This window comes from Dioscorea cayenensis, chromosome 19 (assembly GCF_009730915.1).
Source record: "Dioscorea cayenensis subsp. rotundata cultivar TDr96_F1 chromosome 19, TDr96_F1_v2_PseudoChromosome.rev07_lg8_w22 25.fasta, whole genome shotgun sequence".
Lineage (NCBI taxonomy): Eukaryota > Viridiplantae > Streptophyta > Magnoliopsida > Dioscoreales > Dioscoreaceae > Dioscorea > Dioscorea cayenensis.
The window spans coordinates 24,550,053-24,576,924 of record NC_052489.1 but is presented as its reverse complement, the minus strand read 5'-3'; the positions used below and the strand labels follow the sequence as shown (position 1 = coordinate 24,576,924).

The 26,872-nt window shown below is 34.9% G+C and overlaps 2 protein-coding genes across 2 annotated transcripts; one reads left to right on the top strand and one right to left on the bottom strand.

Moving 5' to 3' along the window:
* Positions 1–9,821: 9,821 nt before the first annotated feature.
* LOC120283638 (scarecrow-like protein 15) lies at positions 9,822–11,436 on the bottom strand. The gene has a single exon (XM_039290346.1). It carries the CDS (start codon positions 11,403–11,405, stop codon positions 9,966–9,968), a length of 1,440 nt encoding a protein of 479 aa, XP_039146280.1. The 5' UTR covers positions 11,406–11,436; the 3' UTR covers positions 9,822–9,965.
* An 11,169-nt stretch (positions 11,437–22,605) lies between these two features.
* Positions 22,606–24,973, top strand: LOC120249267 (vicilin-like seed storage protein At2g18540). Its single transcript, XM_039257776.1, has 5 exons — positions 22,606–22,906; positions 23,011–23,171; positions 23,260–23,340; positions 23,457–23,768; positions 23,885–24,973. The coding sequence occupies exons 1-5, from the start codon at positions 22,621–22,623 to the stop codon at positions 24,971–24,973; spliced, it is 1,929 nt and encodes a 642-aa protein (XP_039113710.1). The 5' UTR covers positions 22,606–22,620.
* The last annotated feature ends 1,899 nt before the right edge of the window (positions 24,974–26,872 follow it).

The following is a 26,872-nucleotide window of genomic DNA, read 5'->3' as shown; positions in this document are numbered from 1 at the left end:
ACTTGTGTACTTTGTTATGTAAATATTGAATCTATGAATCACTTGTTTTTTCACTTCTCTTTTGCAATGTAAATTTGAGAATATTTCTGTGCAAGTCTGGTCTATTTTTGCTTGTAGCTTTGAGCTAAAAAGACAAAAACTAAAAAGTCCTTCAATATAGTCAAAGTATCATGGAGTTTGAATATCTTATAAGAGGTGAGACGAGTTGTCACGCCCCGAACCTGGCTCCCCAGGCCCAGTGCACTGACAAACAGCCACACACCCACCAAGCTGAGGCCCGAGAGGCATGTAAGGCCTCAAAACCCCGTTCTCAACAAATGACAAAAAAAGTCTAACAGAGAGCAAAAGGCTGAAACAAGAATGGAGTTCAACACTAAAAGAAATAACTAAGTGTCTTTGCATGATTCTTACAAATTTAATCAAATAAAAAAACTATGCCCACAACAACGGGACTTATTACATGCTAAGAAGATTGACGGTGCCCAACGATCCTTTCTAAGCTATCCGTCATCGACCTCTACTCCCCGATCCGAAGAAAAAAATAACAACAAAAAATTTATGAGCTCGATGACCAAGAAGCACCCACTAAAAAAATATAGGGATCACTTATCAAAAAAATCATAATTTAATGATTTGCAAAAACCAACCATAAGTTTAATTCACATAACATAGATGTCAAAAAAATTAAGCATATAGGTCCCCCAAACAACTATTGCCCAAAAACAAATCACAAAAATTCATATATTTACCCTCAGTGACCCGAGACAAAAACAAAAAGTCATATTTTTTTACCCTCGTGACCCGAGCCAAAATTAACAAAGGCCGATATTCGCACCGACGGCAAGCGGTGGGAAACTATAGTTTGTAGAACAAAAATACGTGTCGACACGGTCGAGTGTTTAACCCATGTCGATAGGGTTATTGCAAAGTTATTTGGGGACTAGTTTCTATGTCAAAATACTTTCGCTCACAAAACGATGAACTAACAAAAATTCAAAAACAAGCAAAGTACAAGAATTTACGATGAATATGATCCCAATTTTTGTCATATCAAAATACACCCAGCTTAATGGAATACAAACAAGAATAGATAATAAAAACAATAATATTCTTTAATCAAAAATTAAATAAATACCTGAAATTCAAAATAAATCAATAATTACACAATCTGAACTTTAAACACCTGAATTCAGAAATTTAAACAATTATCCGAAATTTAGAAATTTTAAACATTCATGATACAGTATATGAAATTTCAAAAGTAAAAAGGATCAGGATTTAAAAGAATTATTTGAAAATTTGAAATTTAATTAAATCAACACGTGGGGATTCGAAAGAATCTCATTAATTTGAATATTAAATAAATTAAAATAATTCCGAAAGTAGTATAAACAATATTTGAATAATAAACATAAACCTAATTATCACAAAATAAATAAATAAAATATTTGTTTTCACAAATTTAGCTAGTTTAAAAAAAAATCGTATAATTTATATGTGGATACTTACCTAAATGTCTCACAAATCCAAGACTCCAAATCAGATTATCCAAAATCAAGCACTCGAAGGATGCCCTAACAAACATAAAGCATGTGCATAAATGAATGAATAAACACAAAGGTTGGTGAACACATATCAAATTCCTTAAGGTAGTCTATAGGGTGGAAACTAAGGATGAGAATAAGTAAGATCTCACAACCACAATAAAATTCAAGCACCTACCTTGGATCTTTGGTCACAAAATTCAACGATGAACAAAATATAAGAGCCTGCCGCCAAGGTCACCACACGACACAAGAAGAGATAGGGTTTCCTCCGGTTTTCTACTCTCCTTTAATTTTTAAACCAAAACAAATATTGAGGATCCTCGCTCGGGTGTTACGGAACGATAAATCAGATCCGGGAGGCTGGGATAAGATAAGGGTCTCCTTTTAAAATATAAATAAGTAGATAGATTTAACTAAAAGTAATTTAAAATTAATTAGGATGATGGGGTCCACACGAGTAGACTTTGTTGGATGAGTGATAGCGTCGGTCAACGATATATTAATGTTTAAACTTGAAGCGCTCCCATGAATCTCTCTCATTTTCTAGAAAGAATTACTTTTTTGTTATATGTGGGCCTTTAGATCTTTATTTTACTTAGTGGGCTATTATATTTGCGTGCATTCTACTTATGTTGCTCTTGTGATGTATTATTATAATAATTATTAAAATTAAAATGTCACATATCCACTTTGTGGGGAAAAACATCTGCATATAACTGATAAAAGGAAACAGTATAAATAAACCTACAATTAAAAAACTTATAAATAATATGTCAAACATGTTATAAACAAATATTTTTAATGGATGCATACTGTAGCAATTTCACTGTAGCAGCCGGCATTACTATAGCAACTTCTAGATATTACTGTAGCAGCCGCCCATGCGGTACTGTAGCAGCCGTCAGTACTGTTACTATTCCACCAACCAGGGTATTTTCGACCGTCGGATCGAATCGATCCTGGCCGTTCATTCAACTCTTGTAACCCTATTAATACCCCCTCATTTTGTATACTTTGGAAGATATAGAGAAGAGAAAGAAAAGAGAGAAATAAAAGAAGAAAGAAGAAGAAGAACTTAATTCTTCAGGGTTTTTGGGTTTTTGGTAAATACTCTGGCTGTCTATTCTTATTACTATCTTTACATTTATAACATATATATATTCTTAACACGTTATCAGCACGAATTTGCTCATATGATTTTAATTTTCTTTGGCTTATATAATATATATATTATATATGTGGAATCCATTTCTAACACTGAATGCAGGAAAGTTCGACAGGTAATATAATACTGGCAAACCATACATTTTATTATTACATAATTTCAATCAACCATACATAGGGTTTTCTTAGAAGCATACATAAAAAACAGACAGTACTAAAGCCACTAAGGCTAATATTACCAGTACTTTTAAAATAAACAACAAAAACAATAAAATTATTATTACAATGAAGTTTTCCACCAAATCTAAATTATCAAGCATCATCTTTTCCTAAGTCTTCGCGGCGACCCTCCTATCCCGGCGATCGTTGACAAAACCTGGTAAAGATCTGTCGGGCCCCTTTTTTTTTCTCTTCTCCGACGCCCTTCTCACTACTTCGCCGGCCCCTTCGAGTTTCTCCATCGGCAACTCGGCCGGCTTTTCTCCGTCGGCCCCCCCTACTTTCTTCTCTCCCCTATTTTTACTTCTTCTTCCCTTTTAAATTATAATCACTTTCAAACAAATTTTAATTCCCAATGCTTTCTAGATAATTGCAGTGTATGTAACAAGATCAGTATACATGAACAAGATCAGTACATAAAGCAAGATCAGTATATAAACAGTATAAATGTTTTATATTTTATTCTGTACTCTCTATTCTAATTACATGCTGTATTATTATTTTGAAGAGAAAATGGCAAATATTGCAAAAAGAGAATTTGAGGCCCTTCAAATCTCGGGGAGCAATTATATATCCCGGAGCCCTCGATATCAAGCTCCATCTCGAAAGCAAAAAAACCCCGAGTAAAACTATTGAGGCTAATAACAATGAGCCTAGTGATAATAAAGGCGAAGGCCTTAATATTTATAAGGCATCATATTGATAATGGCCTGAAGAATGAATACTTGACCATTGAGGATCCACAAGAATTGTGGTTATCCCTGAAAGAGATTTGAACATCTCGGGAATGGTCTACTTGCCCAAAGCACGCAATGATTGGTCAAGCCTCGGGGTTTCAAGATTTTTAAAAAGCGCAAGAATATAATTCCGAGCTATTTAAAAATTGTTTTCAAGTACTACGTCTCGTGGAGAAACAAAGTGATGGAAGGAATGATGCTCGAGAAACATTTACAACATTTCACGCATCGAAATGTTATATTACAACAACAATATAGAGAAAAGAATTTTTACAAAATTCTCGAATTAATTTCTTGTCTCCTTGTGGCGGAGCAAAAACAATGAATTGTTGATGCGGAATCATCAATCTCGACCATCCGGATCGGCACCACCGCCGTAAATTAATTTTTGGGCAAAGAAGATGGGCGTGGTCGCGGTATTGGTTTTTAAAAACCGTGGTGGGACGAGGGTGGTCGAGGACTACGCGGTCGTGGTGGGGGCCGAAATAATATCGGACCACGCGATAACAGAATTGATGTACATCAACAAAAGCAACAAAGCCACAAGATGGGGTTAGAGACAAAGAAAGATACATGCTATCGTTGTGGCTCGGAAGGTCATTGGTCCGAATTTGCGGGACCCCAAAACATTTTTGTCCACCTTTTACCAAGAATCACTTAAAAAAACAAGAAAGGTAAAGATATTGAGACAAATTTTGCTCGACAACCCCATAGTTGATCCAATTGAGGATAATTCCATAAATAATTTAAATGTAACTCGAAAAATACATATTTAGATATGTCGATTTCTTATAGACTAGTTTGTAATATGTCTTTATGTTTTTATTAAATTATATTTTTTTCTTTTGTTTTGTTAGAATATGGTCGATGATGAATCGATTATTGATCAGGGACAACGCATACTATTTTGACAAGAAAAATATATTTTATATCCTTATCAATGAGAAAGGCATGTATAGCCACAATAGCAGGGTCATCAGACCTGGTTGAAGGTTCTGGAGAAGCAGCATTGATGTTGCCAAATGGAACATCCTTGCAGATGAAAAATGCTCTCTATTCCCCTAAGTCTAGGAGGAACCTTTTAAGCTTTAAAGATATACGTCTCAATGGATATCATTTAGAGACAGTTGATAAGGAAGGAAAAGAATATCTTTATATTACACAAGTTATTTCATGCCAAAAACGTGTACTTGAAAGCTTTCCCTGTATATCCTCAGGATTATATTTTTACACGTATTAAAAGTAATGGAATCACATACAGTATTAACCCGGGAAGGTTAATGACCCGAGATATTTAAAAATATGGCATGAAAGACTTGGACATCCGGGTGCTATTATGTTGCTGCCGGATTATTACTAGTTCTCATGGACACCCACTCGAAGGATTATAAAAATCCTAACACATAATGAATATGCATGTTCAGAGATGTTCAATGGGAAAAGCTAATAACCGGACCTTCTATAACAAAGGTGAGTGGTGAATCTCCTAAATTTTTTTAGAAAGAATACAAGGAGACATTTGTGGACCAATACATCCATCATGTGGACCATTTAGGTATTTTATGGTTTTAATCGATGCATCGACTAGATGGTCCCATGTTTCACTGCTGTCTACAAGAAATGTAGCATTTGCAAGGTTATTAGCACAAATTATCAGGCTTAAAGCACAATTTTCGGATTATCCCATAAAGACAATTCGCTTTTTTGATAATGCTCGGTGAATTTTCATCAAAAATCATTTTATGATTATTGTATGGCAGTTGGAATACATGTTGAGCATCCAAGAGTCTCATGTACATACCCAAAATGGGTTAGCGCAGTCATTAATTAAAAGACTCCGATTATTGCTCAGTCCAATGTTATTAAGGACGAAACGCCTACAAGTGCGTGGGGTCATGCTATTTTGCATGCTGCAGACTTTTAATACTGGATCCGACCCACTCGCATGTAATTTATATTCACCACACCAACTTGTTATGGGTAAAGAGCCCGATATTTCATATATAAGAATATTTGGTTTGTGCAATGATATGTGCCAATACCACCACCAAATCATACAAAAAATGGGTCCACAACGCAGACTTGGTATATATGTTGGTTATGATTCCCCTTCAATTATACGATATTTAGAACCATTAACAGGGGATGTATTTATCGCAAGATTTGCATATTGTCATTTTTGATGAAGTCGTCTTCCCCTGCATTAGGGTGAGAAATGATTACTCAAAATGAGCCAAAAGAAATTGAATGGAATGCATCACGATTACATACATATGATCCTCGTACCAATGAATGTGAACTTGAAGTTCAAAGGATCATTAAATTGCAAAAATATTGCAAATGAAATACCCGATGCATTCATCGATACTAAAAATGGTAACTAAATCATATATACCACTGCGAATGCTCCCTGCAAGAATTGAGATTCCTAAGAATCCATTGAAAGAAAAATCAAGTAGAAAAATAAACCACGACAAAAACGTGGAAGACCAATTGGTGCCAAAGATTCGACTCCTAGAAAAAGGAAGCGAAAAAAATAAAGATAAGGATCTCCCATGTGAAAAGGGAGAGGAAATTATAAAACCCTCGAACACGTTAATGAAGAATCAATGGGGGATGATATTTCGAAAAATGTTGAAAAATTCAATTTGCTATGTAGATGATGGTCAAAGATTCAATCGGCATGAGACCGAAATAAATGATATATTCATCTACAATGTGGCTACGAGATATAGAAATAAATCCGATAATGATCCGTAGTCACGATCCATCGAAGAATGTCGACAAAGAAATGATTGGCCAAAATGGAAAGAAGCTATCCAGTCGAGCTAAATTCCCTATCAAAAGCGTGAGGTGTTTGGGCGATAGTGCCAACACCGGAAGGGATAAAACCAGATCGGGTTATAAATGGGTGTTTGTGAGAAAAAGAAATGAAAAATAATCAAATTATGAGATACAAAGCAAGACCTGGTTGCTCAAGGTTTTTTTCTCAAATGCCTGTATTGATTATGAAGAGACATACTCTCCAGTAATGGATGGAATTACTTTTTCGATTTTTTTAATTGCCATGGCGAAAAGTAATAAATTAGATATGCAGATGATGGATGTTGTCACAGAGATATCCGTATGGATTACTTGAAAATGACATATATATGAAAAATCCATGAAGGATAAAGAAAAAAACAAACATTACAAATAATCATCATTTATACTCTATTAAATTACGAGATCTCTTTATGGGTTAAAAAACAATCCTGGACGGATGTGGTATAACTGTCTCAGATGAATATCTTATAAAAAGAAGGATACCAAAATGATAGTATATGTCCATGTGTGTTTATTAAAAAGTTATACTAACGGTTTTTGTTGTGATAGCGAGATATGTGGATGATTTAAATCTTGTAGGCACTCCTTCCGAAATTGCAACTCGCAAAGATCATATCTCGAAAAAAAGAATTTGAAATGAAAGATTTGGGAAAGACCAAATTCGTCTAGGTATACAAATCGAGCACTTATACTCGTGGAATATTTGTGCATCAATCAACCCTATACGGAAAAGGTGCTTGAAGAGATTCAATATGGAGAAGGCGTATCCACTCGAGTACGCCAATGGTCGTCCGAACTCTTGATGTTCGAGAAAGATCCATTTCGCCCACCGGAAGAAGGAGAGATCATTCTTGGTCCAGAAAGTCCATATTTAAGTGCAATCGGTGCATTAATGTATCTTGCAAATAATACCAGACCAGATATAGCTTTTGCAGTAAATCTTCTAGCGAGATACAGTTCTACACCGACGCGAAGACACTGGAAAGGAGTAAAAGATGTGCTATGTTATTTACGAGGAACTACAGATCTGGGTTTATTCTATCGACATGAGTCGTCATCCAACCTCACGGTGTTTTCTTGATCGTTTGGGTATCCGTCCCGATCCTCATAAAGGGCGATCTCGGGACTCGGATACATGTTTTTCTTACAATGGTACAGACTATCTCATGGCGTTCCACAAAACAAACTCTTACAGACTACTTCATCAAATCATGTCGAAATTCTAGCTCTCCATGAAGCAAGTCGTGAATGCCAATGGTTACGATCTATGATTGGGCATATATAATATCCCCGCAAATTACCATCAAGAACAACAAATGCTACATGAATTTATAAAGACAACAATGCTTGTATTTCTCAAATACAAGGAGGTTATATTAAAGGTGACTGAATCGAAACATATATCACCAAAATTTTTTTCTACACTCATGATCTCCGGAAAGAAGGCGTTATAGAAGTTCAAAAAGATTCAATCCAAAGTGAGAATCAGTCGATCTATTCACAAAAATCACTTCCCTAAGTGCATTCACCAAAGACTTATATACAAAATCGGGATGAGAAGACTTAAGGATGTAAGTACTTCGATATGAGTTAAAAAGTTATTTATTTGAGTGCTAGACTGCACTCTTTTTTTCCCTTCGCCAAGGTTTTTGTCCCAATGGGTTTTTTTCCGAGGCAAGGTTTTTTTAATGAGGCAAGAACCCTCAAATGTGCCAGGATAGTGTACTCTTTTTCTTAGCTAGGTTTTTATCCCACTCGGGTTTTTTTCCTAGCAAGGTTTTAACGAGGTATATCCTTTCGGTCGTAGGGCATCCAATGGGGAGTGTTATAAACAAATATTTTTTTAGTGGATGCCCATCGTAGCAATTTCATCAGATAGCAGTAGGCATTACTATAGCAACTTCTAGATATTCATCGTAGCAACCGCAACATCGTAGCGTACCGCCCATGTGGTACTCTAGATAATCGCCGATCAGTATTATTCCACCAACTGTAGTATTTTGGATCGTCGGATCGAATCGATCCCGGCCGCTCATTCAACTCTTAGTAACCCCTATAAATACCACCTCATTTTGTATACTTTGGAAGATATAGAGAAGAGAAAGAAAAGAGAGAAATAAAAGAAGAAAGAAGAAGAAGAACTTAATTCTTCAGGGTTTTTGGGTTTTTGGTAAATACTCTGGCTGTCTATTCTTATTACTATCTTTACATTTATAACATATATTCTTAACAAAACACACTTTAAAAAAAATATAACAAAAAAATTATAAAAAAGGTAAAGATATAAGAAGTTGCTTGTTAAATTTAAAATAATGTAAGCTCTAACTTATTTATCAAGAATTAATCATTTACTTGCCGAGTATACACAGCCAATATTTTTCTTTTTAATGAAAAAATTGGAAAAAGTGAATTTATGTAATTTAATACTTCTTTATGCATTATTTTGAGTTTACTCTTTTAATATAGTAAAATTTATAATTTATATGGATATAAATTTTGAAGAAGAATGTAAATGTCTTTATTATAGCGATAATGACCCCACCGTATAAGGCTTAGTCTGCAGAATTTTTATTACTCAAGTAAATACATATCAATTGACAATCATTATTTTTATGCACGTACCCTTAACTATATCATATTTGTTAAAAACAATTTAAATAAACTGTACATATTTATAATCCAAGTTTTTTATATAAATAAATAAGTTTGATATATATTGTGGTTTTTTTTTTGTTTTTGTTTTTTCTCATTATATTCAGTAGTCTTTTGAGAACCATGATTTGGTGATGTTTATTATAAAAGACGTAAAACTTATTTCTAAAATTTTTTTTTTCTAAAATTTCATAAATTGAAAGAAACTCTGTTGAAAAACATGCATTTTCAATTATTCAATGGTGTATAATGTGTATGATGATATGCATTTTAAGTAATTTACAATGAAATCATATCAATCTTGAAACGTATTGTTGCCTTATGGCTTAAGGTGCCCTCTGTCATATTACTGAAGTGTTGATCAGTATTCAACCTAAACAAACAGGAAGGACACATATTGATACTATAAACATCTCAAAGAACACACACCACGTATACATGTTTACCAACAAAAAAAAGTAGTAATATGTTTTAATTCTCAATATCCCAAAAATGAGTGTATATGTAATTATGTAAATACCACCATTGTAAATTTGTAATACATATGCAACTTTTTAAAATTTTCCAACCACTGAAAACAAAATCATAATATTATTTATTTATTTATTTATTCCAATAAAGGATATTTCAAAGCAAAAGAAAATCACAACACTATCTAAAATAATAACAAAAAAAAAAAAAAAAAAAAAAATACAGAATATGATAATGAAACACAACATCTAAGTTACTGAACAGGTATTTAAGGAGAGACAGTAGTGGCTAGAAAAAAACCGACTACGGAACTGACATCCAAATATGGAGGCCGGGGCCCACTTCCAGACTAGCACTTCCAAGCTGACGTGGCAGCCAGTTCCCTACCTCGCCAGCTCAGCACCATGGCACCTTCCTTTCCTTCCACGTCGAACCCATCCACTGGGGCTCTTCTGAGTAAGCACTCGGCCTGTGACTCGGTGAACTCGCTGAACGGCGCCGGCGAGAACCCGGCGGAGGCGAACATCTCCGGCCACGACGTGGATAGAGCCCCGCAAGAGGCAACAGTAGAGGAAATCCTGGGCCGAATCAAGAAGCGCTCGATTCGCCGGACCGAGTCGTCCCCCAACCCAGTAGCCGACGCGGCCGAGTCGAGCGATTCAAGCAACGCTGAGTAAAACTCAATCCCACTCGCAAACCGCCGTTTAAACGACGGCCGCGGCGGCGGCTCCGGATTGGAGCAGCAGCACGGCTCAGTATCAACAAAGACAACGGCGCGCGGTGACGCGCGGCGCAGGAAACGGAGCAGCGAGGCGGAGGTGTCCTCCGGCTCACCGGCGGATCCAAGGAGGTGGAATATGGCGGGAGTGAGGACAGCGGCAACTGACTCGCCGGGGGAGAAGCGGATGGCGGAGAGGGCTAAGGTGCCGAGATTGGAAACGGGAACAAGGTCGACGGAGAAGCGGAGGCCAAGAGCACGGGCGAAGTCGCGGAGGTTGTCGGCAGCGAGGGAGGAGTCAAGGGAGTCGGTAGGGACGACGGCGGTGAGGCGGAGAGATGGAGGAGAAGTCCGGGAGAAACGAGAACGGACGGCGAGCTCTTCGGCGAAGGAGGACCATTGACTACCGAGGCCGAGTTCGAAGTCGATGAGATGGAGAGACTTGGAGGAGGAGGAGGAGGAGGAGGAGAGGGATTCGAGTAGGATCTGGTTGGTGGTGAAGCTGGAGAATTGTGGGAGAGGGGAGAGGTCGGAGAAGGTCTTGTAGGCGGTGACGCGGAGGAGGAGGTCGGCGGGGAGGTCGGTGGGGAGGTAGGGATCGGAGAGGAGGGAAAGAAGGGAGTCTCTGAAGTGGAGAGCAGAGCGGTGGAGGGCGGAGCCGGAGATGGAGGGGAAGAGGTGGGTGAGATGGGAGAGGAGGAGGTGAGCGGTGGTGAGGTTGCCGGAGTCGATGGAGGAGGCGGCGCGGAAGAGGATATCAAGGAGTTGGTCGTGGTTGGAGGAGATAGGAGCAGGAAGAAGAGGAGGAGGAGGAGGAAGGGTAAAGTGGTCTTTTTGAGGGATGAGGAAAGAGCAGTTGTCGGTGGTGGAGAAGTAGTCTAAGGTGGCGGTGAAGTCCGTTGGGATGATGGCCGGACTTCCGGCGAGGTTAGAGTCTAACACTGAGGTGGGTTCGTCGTAGTAGTAATAATAATAATAGTCATCCACGTTAACAGTAACATTGGACTCTTGGTCTTCTATGTTTTGCTTGCTCATGTTCTTTAGTTTCTGTGTTTGTGTATGTGTGTGCATGAGATGGAACTTGGAAGAGGGGGGAGGTGGGAGAAAGCAATGGAGGGGAATTATAAAGAAGGTGGCAAATAGAATTGCATGAGTGTTATTTATTTATTTATTTTTAATTGAATGTTATTATTGGATTATGTTTTGTTAATGATTAATAGTGTGAAAGATTAGTTTGTTTTTTTTCTTTTCTTTTACTTTTTTTGTTTATGGTTGCCACGCCCTCAAGATGCTTTCCTTTGCTTTTTATTGGAGAGTTGTTTGGTAAGAATCATGGAGAAATTGACATGTTTGAACTTTGATTGCATGGAGATTGGAGAGAGAGAAAAACAGGTTGATTTGAATATGAATGAGACTCTTCTATGATGATTCATGTGTAGCATATCATGCATGATAATTAGTCTTAATTTTATTTAATTAGTTGATTTAGAATTGATTTTTTCATTTTCTCATAGTTTATATAAATATTTAACGATTATAAATCTCTAAATATTTTTTTATAAATAAATAAATAAAAAATATGATGGAATGTTCGTTGGTTTCTTAAGAAGGGATTTTGCTTGTTTCTTATGCTGTGTTCATGCCCTGAGACACCGTATATTACACTCTTGCATGTCCATCGTTGTCGGAGGGCCAGCGTGAATCTCAAAGCTGCTCTTCGTACTGTCTCATACTGAGGGGGGGTATCTCAGGTAATTTCCATGGAAGATAACAAGAAGACGACAAAGGTTGGCACATCTGTGAACAAGTCATCTAGAATCTCCTCTGATTAATTTTTTTCTAAAAATAAAATAAAATTTTTTACTCCTGTGAAAAGTTTGAAATTGGCATTTAGCCCGTCTTTTCCCAAATATTTTATAATTTTTCATTAGCTCTTTCATGTTGGGTTGCATGTGTACTACTCACTGTGTAAGAACCTGATAATCAATAAGGATTAGTTGTGTAATAATTTTTTTTTTTAAAGGAGTTGTCAGTTGTGTAATAATTGTAACACTATATTCGATTTAGAGTAGTAATAAAAATAAATTTTAAATTAAAATTTAATTATAAAAATTAGTCAATTAGATATGTACATTTATATAATAATGTGTAAAATTTTTTGGGGTAAAATCATTTCATTACTTTTTTAACGTATGATCAATTAAAAATGGTACAAAAACTACTATTTTTTTTTTATTTTTCAAGTAATTTAAAAAAAGAGTCTTAGATTATTCTTGTTAAATTCCACCATTTCAAACTTAAGTTTGTGGATGTCAATTCCCTACGTTAGGAGCAAAGTGTGAATTCAATTTATTTTATTTGAGATTGAAATAAATAAAACTTATCTCACACGATCAGTTATTGATAACCGTCTTTCAAGTACTTAGGATTCCATCAACCAATAAACATAATAAATTTTTAATATAAATAGACAATATAATCAAGCAAATTTGTTGTTAGTTTTGTTTCATCTTGTTACAATTTTAAAATTTTATTTAATTATTTATTTATTACAATGATGGGTTGGAAAAATTGGATTGATTTAGACAGATATATCAATATGATAAAATCAAGAAAGTTTAACAAGAAATTTAAAAATGTTCTCTTTGTATTCATTCATGAAAAAAATGTATATATTTTATACACGATAGCGTGCATACGCCAATCGTAGCATTTTTTTATTTGGAAAGAAGTCATATAAAATCATGAATATATTGTAGTTTCAATAATTAGATGATTTTATGAATAAATAAAATAAAAAAAACAATTTAGTAGTCATTAAGAACTTATTAAGTACCTTTTAATATTCTAATGATCACTCTAGTTAGCTTTTAATGTTTGGCTGAATGGCACACTTTAACCTAAATCACTTTCAAGTGGACAGGGACCAATTTTATCTAAAAAACAATCAACAAAACAAAATTGGAAGCTAACTTATAATTTGTCTTAAATGTCATGTTATCTTTGACCATATTTGTAAAACCATGGGCTAATCAAGTTTTCAAGTATTAATTAATGAACAGCGAGGAATCAAAGCAGTGGCACTCTTTGCATTGTTCCATTTTTTTTATTAAATATTTATAAAAAATTGATATAATATGGTTATTCGTATTCTTTTGGTAATTTTTTATTATAAAAAAGGGTAAAATATACAGATGTAATCACCGAGCTATATGGGTGTTCCTATCCTTGTCACTGAATTATAAAAATTTACAATTAAATCACTTAAGATTTGAATATAGTTTTTGTGTTTAAAGATAAACTAACATGGCATTCCAAATCAGCACTGCGCTAAAAATAGTGACTCGACCAACATAATCTTCTTTCCTATCAAAAGTTCCCTCCACATCATTGTGATTCAATGTGGTATAGATATTAATGCTATCTTGTTAATTTTTTAGGATAACATGTATGCAAGCACATTGTGTCACATATAAATACATCATTATAGGTGTTTATTTTTTTAGTGGGCAAAAATCCTTTGCTAATATATATATATATATATTTTGCAAGCTGCATTATAAGGATAAAAATCAATATAGGTAAAAAAAAAAGAATTTGTTGCATCTTCGTCATAATTAACCTCAGCATCCAATTTTTAATCAATCTCAAGTTTAGATTATTTTGGATAAAAATAAAATCAAATTCTTCAAAAAAAAAAAAAAAACTTCTTTATGGATCAAAGAACTTCTTTATCAACTAAAAAAATCTTCAAATAAGTATAATTTTTACAAAACATTGAGATAAATTGGATGCTTCTTCTATTTTATAGTAGATATACACCATACAAAGCCAAAAAACTTAGAGGGAAAAAGAAATAAGAAAAACAAGGGAAAAAACACCTATCTCCTTTTCCTAATTTCCATGGGCACTACTTTGCCCATTGTTCTCTCTCTTGCTTAATGATAGGGTTTCGATACTAATGACGGAGGGAAAAAAGGATTAGAGTTTTGGAGAAAGAGGAGGAAACTTAAAAAAAAAAAATATTAATCTCATTGGTTATGATGTATGATATAGCGAATCCCTTCAGCTTGCAATTAGCACTATAAGTGTCAAAAAAAAAATAAAAATAAAAATATAATAATCAAAACTTAAATGATGTAATTGTAATTTTTTATAGTTCATTAATCAAAATAGATTCACCAATGTAGTTAGGTGTATAATTGTATATTTTACAAATAACATTATTCATTTTGATTTCACTAAATGTCTATTAAAATACAAGTTAGGTTACATACGCCCATTTAATAAAATACTTTGTTTATTCTGTCTCGTGGTTATTTTTTCAATATTTATGATCTCTTAGTTATGTCATATTTTTTGATAAAATTATGTATATATATATATTGAGTTTGTCTCAATAATTTGGGTAAGCCCAAATCAGATTATGTTTGGTTAGCCACATTAGATTGTTATAAATTTAAAATATAAACGTTTATGTAATTGGTGAGTTAGTTAGCCTTATATATGTTTTGTTTTCAAAACTAGGGTTTCTGTCGTCATTGAAATTGTGAGAGCTTTGTAATTACTTATTCTCCATATTATTGAATATTTTCATTAGCTTACCGTCAGAGGTTTTCTCCATGCATTGGGGGTTTTTGGTACATCTTGTGTGTCTCTTTTATTTTTTTTTATACTTCATTGTGTTTGGTGCTCTTGTATTGTGTTTCTCCTTTGTCGTTATAATCTTTCGTTCGCTTCGGTCATAACAATATATATATAAGAAAAAGAAAAATTGATGAAGCAGTATGAACCTGCCTGAATTAATCTGAACCAGAAGAATATAATGTTGGATCATGTCTAAAGCAAGGGGAACAAGTTAGTGTTGGCCAACTTTAATGGTCTGATTTGGGCTATAAAAAAAATATCAATCCTTAGTCCATCAGAAAGGAATAAAGCGTTTGGTCACACAGATCGTTGATGGCATGCATGAGCATGATGAACAAATCATAAGAGATAAAGAAATATTAATAATATTTCAAGGAAAAAAAAAAGTTAGATAAAGCATGGGATACAGTGTATCACAGACCCACCTATCAAAAGTATCCTGCAAAGTATCATCCTCTTTTCACCTTTCGCGTTATTATTATTATTATTATTATTATTATTATTATTATTATTATTATTATTACTTATTTGTTTATTTATTTATTTATTTACTTTTGAGAAAGACGATAAGCGCCGGAACCCAGGGATGAACACGTGGGAGAGCCGCGCTCACCACCGAACCGGGCCCTCACCTTGCGTGAGATGGGGATCGAACTCGGGGAGCTACGCTCGACACTCGAGACAAACACTCTATGTAAAAGACCCGATGCCAATAGACCACATGGTCGTTGGCTATTTATTTATTTTTTTAAGTATAAGTAGTATTCAAGATACTACTCCTTCCAAATCAAGGGATTTTTAGAAATATAGAAACTGTAGTGGCTTGTTTTGTGGCTGGTTTTTAGGATATAGTTGTGTCAAATCATGTCCATGTATTTCTTTCTATCAGTCAGTGATTTTGTTGTATTTAAGCTGAAGTTAGATTAATGAATTACTATCTTTTCTCAGCAAACTATCCTTGTTCTGTTTTTCTCCTTTAATCCTCCAAGTCTTAAGCTCAAACTTCCAACAAATTGGTACCAGAGCTGTCTTCTTGAGGGACCTGTGAGTAAGAGAAACCCATCTAAACACCTTTCTTTTTCCATGGATTCTGAAACACCCTTCTCATCATTGGCACCACCTGTCTTTAATGGTGAAAATTACCATGTTTGGGCTGCTAGAATGGAAGCTTATTTGGAAGCAAATGATCTCTGGGAAGCTGTTGAGGAAGAGTATGATGTTCCTGAATTGCCAGCAAACCCAACACTGGCACAGATCAAGAATCATAAGGAGAAGAAGGCAAGGAAGTCGAAGGCTAGAGCTATACTGTTTTCTGCTGTGTCACCAGAAATCTTTGTCAGGATCATGACCAAGAAATCTGCATTCAAAGTCTGGAATTTCCTCAAAAGTGAATATGAAGGAGATGAAAGAATCAAAGGGATGCAAGTTCTCAATCTGATCAGGGAATTTGAATTGGTGAAGATGAAGGATTCAGAGACTATCAAAGAGTATTCCAACAGATTACTCAGCATTGCCAACAAAGTAAGATTACTTGGCACTGAATTTCCTGATTCTAGATTGGTTCAGAAGGTTCTTGTAACTATTCCTGAAAGATTTGAAGCCACAATCTCCTCTTTAGAGAATACTAAAGACTTGTCGAAAGTCAGTCTGGCAGAGTTGTTGATTGCCTTACAGGCGCAGGAACAGAGAAGACTCATGAGGAATGAAGGATCAATAGAAGGGGCATTACCGGCAAGAGTCCAATCAAGCCAAGTTGGAAAAGGAAAGAAGATCTGGAAAAGCAAGAAAGAATGTGCAAGTTCAGATTCTCCAAACACTAATGGAGAATCAGAATATGATTTTCCTCCTTGTAGGCATTGTGGAAAGAAGGGTCATGCACCCTTCAGATGCTGGAGAAGGCCAGACGTGCAGTGTGAAAAATGTCAAAAGATGGGGCACCACCAGAAGATTTGTAAGAGCAATATGCAGCAGAGAAATGTGACTCAAGTCAACCTTCAACAGAGAAATGTGGCTCAAGTTGCAGATCAGGAAGAGGAAGAGCAACTTTTTGTGGCAACTTGTTTTGCAACAAATAGTTCTAATGAAAGTGGAAAAATGGTCGTGGATAGTGGGTCGCACCAACCACATGACCTTTGATAGAGATCTCTTCAAGGAGCTCGGACACATCATATATCTCCAAGGTGAAAAATTGGCAATGGAGAGTACCTTGTCAGCAAAGGAAAAAGGAATTGTGGCGGGTTGAGAGTTTCTTAGGTACAAAAATTAATCAAAGATGTGTTATTTGTACCTGATATCAATCAGAATTTACTGAGTGTTGGTCAACTACTTGAAAGAGGTTTCAAAGTGATCTTTGAGGGCAAGCAGTGCTTAATCAAAGATTCAGATGGTAACGATGTATTCAAAGTAAATATGAAAGGGAAGAGCTTTGAGTTAGATCCTTTGGAGGAGGAGCAAGCAGCATTTTTTACAAAAAAGATGCAGGCTGAAATCTGGCACAAACGGCTTGGCCATTTCCATCATGTTGCAGTGCTGAATATGCAAAAGAAGAAATTGGTTCAAGGGCTACCTCACTTAGAAGCTGAGTTACCAGACTGCAAGGCTTGTCAGTTTGGGAAGCAAGCAAGACTTCCTTTCAAGCAAGCAACCTGGAGAGCTACTGAAAGGTTGAGATTAATCCACACAGACTTGGCTGGACCTCACAGAACTCCTTCACTCAATGGGAGTAAGTATTATATAGTCTTCATTGACGACTATACTCGAATGTGTTGGATTTATTTTTCTCGGGGTTCAAATCGAAGTTCGTCGGTGTATTACGGAGGTTCAAGCAGTGGATAGAAACTCAAAGTGGATGCAAAATTCAGGCCTTAAGGTCAGATAATGGCAAGGAGTACAACTCTGATAAGTTCAACCTGTTTTGTGAGGAAGCAGGAATTGAACATCAATTCACAGCTCCATATACTCCTCAACAAAATGGAGTTAGTGAGAGAAAGAATCGAACAATTATGGAGATGGCCAGATGCATGCTTCATGAGAAAGACTTGCCAAAGGAATATTGGGCAGAGGCTGCAAACACTGCTGTTTTTTTTGCTCAATAGGCTACCAACCAAGGCAGTGGAAGAAAAGACACCCTTTGAGGCTTGGTATGGTTACAAACCTTCTTTAAAAAACCTCAAAGTATTTGGGTGTTTGTGTTTTGCTTATGTGCCACAGATTAAGAGAGATAAGCTTGATAAGAAGGCGGAGTCGCAATCTTTTGTGGGATATAGCATGCAGCTTAAAGGCTTACAAAAATTTTTCCGACCTCATACTAGGAAAAATTCGATAAGTAGAGATGTGCATTTCATGGAGAATGACAAATGGAATTGGGCAAAAAGCGGAACCAACTACATCTCCTCGGTTGAACGAAGAAGAGTTGGTGGATGATGAACACGTAAGAGGCACAAGATTGCTCTCGACATTTATCGAGTTGCAATGTTGCAATCCTTGAACCCTGCAGATTTTTGGGGAAGCTAAAAAAAGGATCCAAAAATGGAGAGCTAGCAATGAAGGAGGAACTTACCATGATTGAAAGAAATCAGACCTGGAAGCTTGTGAAGAGGCCAAAGGAAAGAAAAGTAATAGGAATGAAGTGGGTGTTCAGAACTAAACTGAATGCGGATGGCTCCATTAACAAGCACAAAGCAAGGCTTGTTGTCAAAGGGTATGCTCAGATCTTTGGTGTCGATTTTTGATACATTTGCTCTCCGTAGCTAGATTGGATACCATAAGATTGCTACTTGCTATTCTTTGCACAAAAGGAGTCGGAAAGTGTACCAACTAGATGTCAAATCTGCATTTCGAATGGTATTCTCGAGGAGGAGATTTATGTCGAGCAGCCTGAAGGATTTGTTGTTAAAGGGCATGAAAATGAAGTCTATTTACTCAAGAAGGCCTTATATGGCTTGAAGCAAGCTCCAAGGGGCCCTGGTATGCAGAAAAATTGATGAGCATTTGATGGAGTTGGGTTTCAAAAAAAGTCTAAGTGAAACAACTCTTTATATCAAAGGTGATGAAATTAATTTTGTTGTGATATCTCTATATGTTGATGATCTGCTGATTACAGGAAGCAATGTTGAGCTTGTTGAGGAATTTAAAAGGGATGTGCAAAGTTCCTTTGAGATGACAAATCTGGGTGAAATGACTTATTTCCTTGGATTGGAGATCAAGCAAAAAAAGAATGAGATCTTCATATGTCAAAAGAAGTACGCAAAGGAGATCTTAAAGAAGTTCAGAATGGAGGAATGCAAGAGCATGGCTACTCCTATGTGTCAGAAGGAAAAGCTAAGCAAGCTTGATGAAGCTGAAAGAATTGATGCAGTCCTCTACAAAAGCTTGGTTGGTTGTCTCATGTACTTGACAGCAACTAGGCCCGATATTTTGCATGCTGTAAGTCTATTGTCTAGATTTACAAATTGTGCAAGCTGAAAACGCATCTTAGAGTCGCAAAAAAGGATCATGAGATATGTTAAGGGAACACTAAATTTTGGCATAAAGTATAATGCAAGCCAGGAGTGTTATTTGCATGGGTATTCAGACAGTGATTGGGCTGGATCTGCTGATGATATGAAGAGCACTTCAGGTTACTGTTTTAATCTTGGATCAGGTGTGTTTTCCTGGTGTTGTAAAAAGCAAGAAATAGTTGCACAATCCACGCAGAGTCGAGGTTTATGCACTACAATTTGCTGCAAATCAAGCTTTATGGCTAAGGAAAGTGCTGATTGATCTGAATTTGAAGCAAGAAGGATGCACTGAGGTGTTTGTGGACAATCAGGCTGCAATTTCTATCTCCAACAATCCTGTTTTTCATGGGAAAAACCAAGCATTTTAACATCAAGATGTTCTTTCTTAGAGAAGTGCAAAAAGAAGGGTTTGTTAGTCTAAAGTATTGCAGAACTGATCTTCAGTTAGCAGATTTGTTCACCAAACCTCTACCAAGAAGCAAGTTTGAGTTCTTAAGGGATAAGCTTGGCATTTGCAGCAACTAAAGCAAGGAGGAGTGTTAATGTATGCTTCGATTCATTTGTAAGACTTTAGCTTTACCAATAAGTCAATGTTCTTCCTTGTTTCCGCTTGTTTTTCATTCGGTTTTTTTGAGAGTTGTGTAGTGGCTTGTTTTGTGGCTGGTTTTTAGGATATAGTTGTGTCAAATCATGTCCATGTATTTCTTTCTATCAGTCAGTGGTTTTTGTTGTATTTAAGCTGAAGTTAGATTAATGAATTACTATCTTTTCTCAGCAAACTATCCTTGTTCTGTTTTTCTCCTTTAATCCTCCAAGTCTTAAGCTCAAACTTCCAACAAATCAAAAGTATTTTTTAGAGAAATTTAGATGAATGAGACGTTTATGAGTATAAGATACGAAAATTTCAACCATTAGAGTGATATACGAGAATTATTTTCTTAGATGATAGAAAACTAACTATGTTATTTATAATTTCAATTTTTATGCACTAAACTTTGTCTTTTTTTATCTTAAAAAAAATCAAATTATTTTTTTTAATGGAGCCATGGACAGGAAAAAAAACAATATAGCATATTAATGTCATGCTTATCCATATCACCTTATTTATGAACATAATATATTTTCTAATAATAATATTACTAAAACATGAAAAAATAAAATAAAAACATTCATAATGTTTAAAACATCAAACATATATGTAACACTCAATCCTCACCTAATTCTTTGTTGCTTTATAATGGAAATAATTTAAATTTTCATTAGAAAATTAATGGGATTGTGAGTGGGTGATGATTGTTACCTTTAAGAGCGTTGGTTAGATAGTAGACTCTTTGTAGGTGTTCTTTTGTGTTTCAGAAGCCATAAAATTTTGTTAGAACTTTGATGGGTGGGTTAGTTGAAGGCCCCAACCAAGATATACTTTGAATATGATGACCTTCATGCATGGTTCAATTTAGTCAAGTGATGAGCATCTTAAGGTCCATTATAATTCACATGTTGTCCCCCATGCTTGATGCTCTTCAAATATATATATATATATATATATATGTGAGAAAAAATGCTAAAGCAATGCTAAGTAATTAATTTGTATGATTTAAGTTTGATGTACGTATAAATGTTCATACGTGACTTATATAATATGATACTTGAATTTAAAATTAAAACTTCCCATGAATTGATCCAACTTTATCTTTTCACAAAGTTATTAAAAGATATCAACATAGCCGTCGCGTCATATATACTTTTGAATACCAAAAATTAAATAAAAAAGAAAACAAGATCAATTAAGATCTTATAGTTGCTGATCATTCTATCCTTTACTTAATTACTTGATATCCTTAATCACCTTTCCATTAGATTCTAAACTCTCAATTATGCTTTATTTATCCAAACTTCACTAATTACTATTAAGTATTTGAGTTTTATTTCAATTAACTTAATGGATCTTTTTTAAGTTGAATTAATAATATATATATATATATAATTAATAACTCTCTAATAAAATAAGGTCAGTGTTGGAATATATTCTCTTGCTCACATGGTCAGCGTTGTCTCCACGCGCAACACAGAGACCCATTAATTGTTAGTCTTGGCCATGCATGGGCTCAATGTATGAAGTGGAAACCCTAAGAGAGATTTATGTCACCATCTCTTTATATCTCTAGCATTATTAAGCCTTTCCCTTTTCTCCCATTTCTTATGGTCTCTTTTTTCTACATGTCTTACAGATTGGCCAAGTGGAGAAGATGCTTGCATTTTATGATTTGATATATGATCAGATAGTTTGTAAGGAAGTTGTTTCCTTTTTTTTTTATTATATATCTGTGTGTAAATAATATTGATTAACTAAGCTCGTGTTGTGCTTGTATGAGCATAAAATTATTATATAATTATTTTATTTGTAAAATACTTCTTCTGATTTATTTATTTATTTACTTTAATTAAATCACGTAAATTAAGAAACATAATTAAAATCAGTTAATAATATAAAATTTATAAAAAATTATACTAACTTTTTTATATCATTTTTTAAAAATATAATATAATTTAGTAAAATATGTAGTTGAACATAATTTAATAGAAGTTATTGAAGAAAAAAATAATATTTAATTTTTCATAAATTTTGAAATAAATAAATTAAAAAATAATAAATAATAAATGAAACAAATAAAAAAAAAAGAGTGGAAAGAGTATAAAATAGTTAATCATCAATCAGTGAATAATTTCTGATGCGGTATGAGATGAATAAAGCTACATCAGTGGAACAAGTCCAATTAATCTAACTATCAATTTCATCACAGCATGCACGCATTCCAAAGTCCAATGAAGGGCCATAATGTGCTAGTGAACCAACAAGTCAACACCACTTTAGCAACAACAAAGACAACATAGCAATCACAAGCAAAGTCCACATGCAGATTGATAGACACTGCCACGTGTCAATCATCCATGAAGATTCCCTCAGCCCTGAAACTAATCCTCTTTATCGTTCAACCATGCAACGTGGCATGCATGCACATCCAAAACCCACCACGTAGCTCATCATCTTCGTTTTATAAATTGAAGCTCACCCCCATTCTTCCCCACTTCGTTCTTAATTATCTCAAGTCAGAGATAACCACCAAAAGAAGTGAGAAAACATGGAGGGAAAACCAAAGATCAGATCCATAGTCTTTGTTCTTGTTCTGAGTTTTCTTCTCTTTGAGGCAGTTATGTGTTCAGATCATGAGTTTCCAAGTATTAGACCTCTTGTGGACAAGGAAAGCAGGAAAGTTTTATCTTCCAGCGACTCTGGATTGATCTCTGCTCTTGATGTGCTTGATAGATACAAAGGGGTTTATCATCTTCAGTTCATCACAATGGAGCCTGGCTCTTTATTTCTCCCTGTTCTTCTTCATGCTGACATGGTGTTTTATGTGCACACAGGTATATATATATATATATATATATGATGAATTAATTCATTGGTGCATGTAGTTTTGAGTTTATATATGTATATATCTCTATTAATCATTAATGTGTGTTTGAAGGGAAGGGGACAGTGACATGGGTGGGAGATGATGGAACTGATAGTTTGGATGTGAAGAAAGGAGACATTTATAAGCTTGATCAAGGTACTGTGTTCTATGTTCACAGCCATCCTGATGCTACAAGAGAGAAGCTAAGGATTCATGCTATCTTTGATACACAAGTATGATATTATGATTGTTATCTTTAATTTTGATCTTCATATATATATATATATAATTTGACTTGGTGGAGCTTTAACAATATTGTAGGAGAACTTTGTGGATGCTTATTCAAATCTCAGTGACCTTGTTCGAGGATTTGATGATAAAGTTCTTCAAATAGGCTTTCAAGTGAGAGAAATATATATTAATTAAGCAATGATAATAATTGGTACATATATGTATATATGTTGGTATTATTGTGTATATTTATGTTTAATTTTATGCTTGTTTGATTTAAAATTAAGGTTTCTGAAGAAGCAATTCAGACAATCAAAGGGGTAGAGAAACCTCCACCAATAGTTCCATTTAAGGTTGAGAATGAATCAGATGGCCGGTTTAAAAATTGGGATGAGAGATTAATGAAAGCCATAATTGGTAGTCAGAGACCACTAGACATGATATACAACAAAAAGAAGAAGAAAACAAGAGCATTCAACCTCTTGACAACCAAACATAATGTGGAGAACTGCAATGGTTGGAGTGTTGCAGTCACTAGCAGTGATTTCAAAGCTCTCAGAGGTTGTGACATTGGAGTTTTCATGGTCAACTTAACTAAGGTTAATTAATTAATTAATTATTATTCTATACTTCAATTAATTATGATCACTAGCTATAGCATGAATTTATTATGTATGTATATGTATAAGTGATGATTTTTATTCATGTGGTGTAGGGATCTATGATGGGACCTCATTGGAATCAAAGAGGAACAGAGATTGCAATAGCAATACATGGGCAAGGAATGGTGCAAGTTGTTTGTCCAAGTGAAGTGGGAGGGGATGAAGGAATAAGTAAATGCCAGAATGAAAGGTTTAAGGTGAAAGAAGGGGATGTGTTCATAGTGCCAAGGTTTCATCCAATGGCACATATATCATTTAACAATGACTCATTTGTGTTTGTTGGGTTTAGTAGTAATGTGGAGAAGAATTATCCTCAGTTTCTTGCTGGGAAGTGGTCTGTGTTTAGGACTATAAGAAAGGATATATTGGCCATGTCTTTTAATGTGGGGAATGAGACAGTTGAGGAGCTGTGGGCTTCTCAGAATGATGCTGTGATGCTGGAGTGTGCTTCTTGTGCTGAGGAAGCTGAGAGAAAAATGGAGGAAGAGATTGAGCGGAAGAGAGAAGAAGAAGAAGAAGCTAAGAGAAAAGAAGAGGAAGCTAAAAGAAGAAAGGAAGAGGAAGAAGAAGCTAAAAGGAGAGAAGAGGAAGCTAAGAAAAGAGAAGAAGAAGAAGCTAAGAGAAGGAAGGAAGAAGAGGAGGAAGCTAAGAGAAGAGAAGAAGAAGAGGAAGAAGCTAAGAGAAAGAAGGAAGAAGAGGAAGAAGCTAAGAGAAGAGAAGAAGAAGAAGAGGAAGAAGCAGCTAAGAGGAGAGAGGGAAAAGAAGAGGAGGAAGCGAAAAGAAGAGAAGAGGAAGAAGCTAAGAGAAGAGAAGAAGAGGAAGAGGAAGAAGCAGCTAAGAGGAGAGAGGAAGAAGAAGAGGAAGCTAAGAGAAGAGAGGAAGAAGAACAAGAAGCTAAGAGAGGGAAGGAAGAAGAACAAGAAGCTAAGAGAAAAGAAGAAGCAGCAGCAGCGACTAAGAGAAGAGAGCAAGAAGAACAAGAAGCTAAGAGAAGAGAAGAAGGACAACAACAAGAAGTCAAGAGAGAAGAAGAAGAAGACGCCGCCAAGAAGAGAAGAGAAGAAGACATAGAGATTGAGTACAAAGAGAAAGGTGAAGGGAAGAAGAGGGTTTTATCAAGGAAGATGATCAGTAGGGTTTAGTACTTCATATATATATATAGTGTGTACGTGTGTTTGTGTGTGGTGCTTGAAATAATATCATGAAATCTTCAAACTAGTTTCGCTTCTTGTGATATAACTTTCCATGTTCTTGTGTTTTGTTGCCTCTTTAAAGGGAATCATGCATACTAATGACAGCACTAGAAATTAAGAAAAGAACCATATTAATGAGTTGAATGTTTATACTTTTCATGAATCATGTGTGCTTCAATTGAATGATTGTGAAGCTGAGATGACTAGCTAACAAAGCACTATGTTTTGTTTGTATCTGTTTCGCCCCATATTATTTGGATTTTTTGTGCTTTTTCCTTGTTTGAATGCTTGATATTCTTTTGTCCTATTTCTTGACAATTTGGTACACCAAGACTTTGGTTTCTAAATCACATGACAATAACAATCCTGTTTTAGTATGACTGGAATTTTAAGTCAATGTAAAAAAACTATATAGCTTTGGTTTAGCCATCATGTTAGTTTCTTTTCATTAGTTTATATGCCAAAACTAAAGTAGTCAAAAAGGCTAAAAGATTCATTTAGTATCAAGATTAATCTTAAAGAAATGACTAGCATAATTACTGCCAACTTTTTTTAAATATAAATTCAACCACCAGTTTAATTTTAAACCATATTAATTAGCTGTTAGAAGTAGAACTGAGAAGTAATCCTTTTGATTAACTGGTTCATTAACCATCTCATGTCATGATTAGCCTCATGTAAAATATAAAGTAGATTAAAAAAAACACTGAATAATATCATCATGTAAGACAAGTATGAGGGACCATTAGGGTAATTTCATTGTTACCTGGAGTTAGTCATTCTCATTGTATTTTTTTTAAAATTATTGTTATTATTTTAACGAGATGTCATGCATTCGTCAATTTGAAAATAAAAATATGAATAAAGTACAATTTCATGTTAGAAAAAAAAAGGTTTTAAAAAAATACTTGATGGCGTTTTCATGTTTAACTAGCTAGTCTATTTCCCTTTTTTTTGTTTTGTTTTTTTTTTTGCCGATGAAGTTCACACTCATTATAAGATCATATTATTAAATCAAATTAATGCTAATTCAACTCAGCATTGACCAAGATATTTTCAAGAATGAGCTCTTAATTGGGATTCGTTTAGAGAAAAAGCTAGTTCCATCATGGGAATATGGATTACATCTGAATGCAATTAAACTACCATTGACCCAACGTGAAATGAATTTTTTTTTAGACAATTCAATATTTGAATGTCTTACCGTTTTACAATATAATTTTTAAAACTATCGAATATTAGGACCTCATGTTCCGAGTAATTTTGTGGAATATCAGAATTAAACGAAATACTCATATTTTTTATTTGAATGCCTTACTATTTTACAATATATTTTTTAAAACTATTAACATATTTTTTTTGAGGTTTCAACAGTTGCTGATAGTCAACAGCTATCTCTTAATAAAGCAATCTAGAATATTAAGCCCTCACTCAATTTTTAAGCACTAGAATCTTAAATCAAGCGGGCAATTCTGACCTTGATCAGGCACATGATTAGGCGTTTCATCTGATAGTTTGGGCAGGCCTGAGGGGCTAGACGGTGTCTTTCGTCTTTTCAGCTATTTTTTTTTGTATTTTTACTTCATGTTATACTTTGTTTTATTCTTCAAGCGGGCAATTCTGACTTTGATCTTGCACATGATTAGGCGTTTCATCTGATAGTTTGGGCAGGCCTGAGGGACTAGATGGTGCCTTTCGCCTTTTCAGCTATTTTTTTTGTATTTTTACTTCTTGTTATACTTTGTTTTATTTTTCACTTCTCGTAAGAGTATTTATCTTATGTTTCATGTTGTTCTTTTTATCCACATTTATTTAAAAAAAATCACTAAAGAAAACAACAAAATGAAA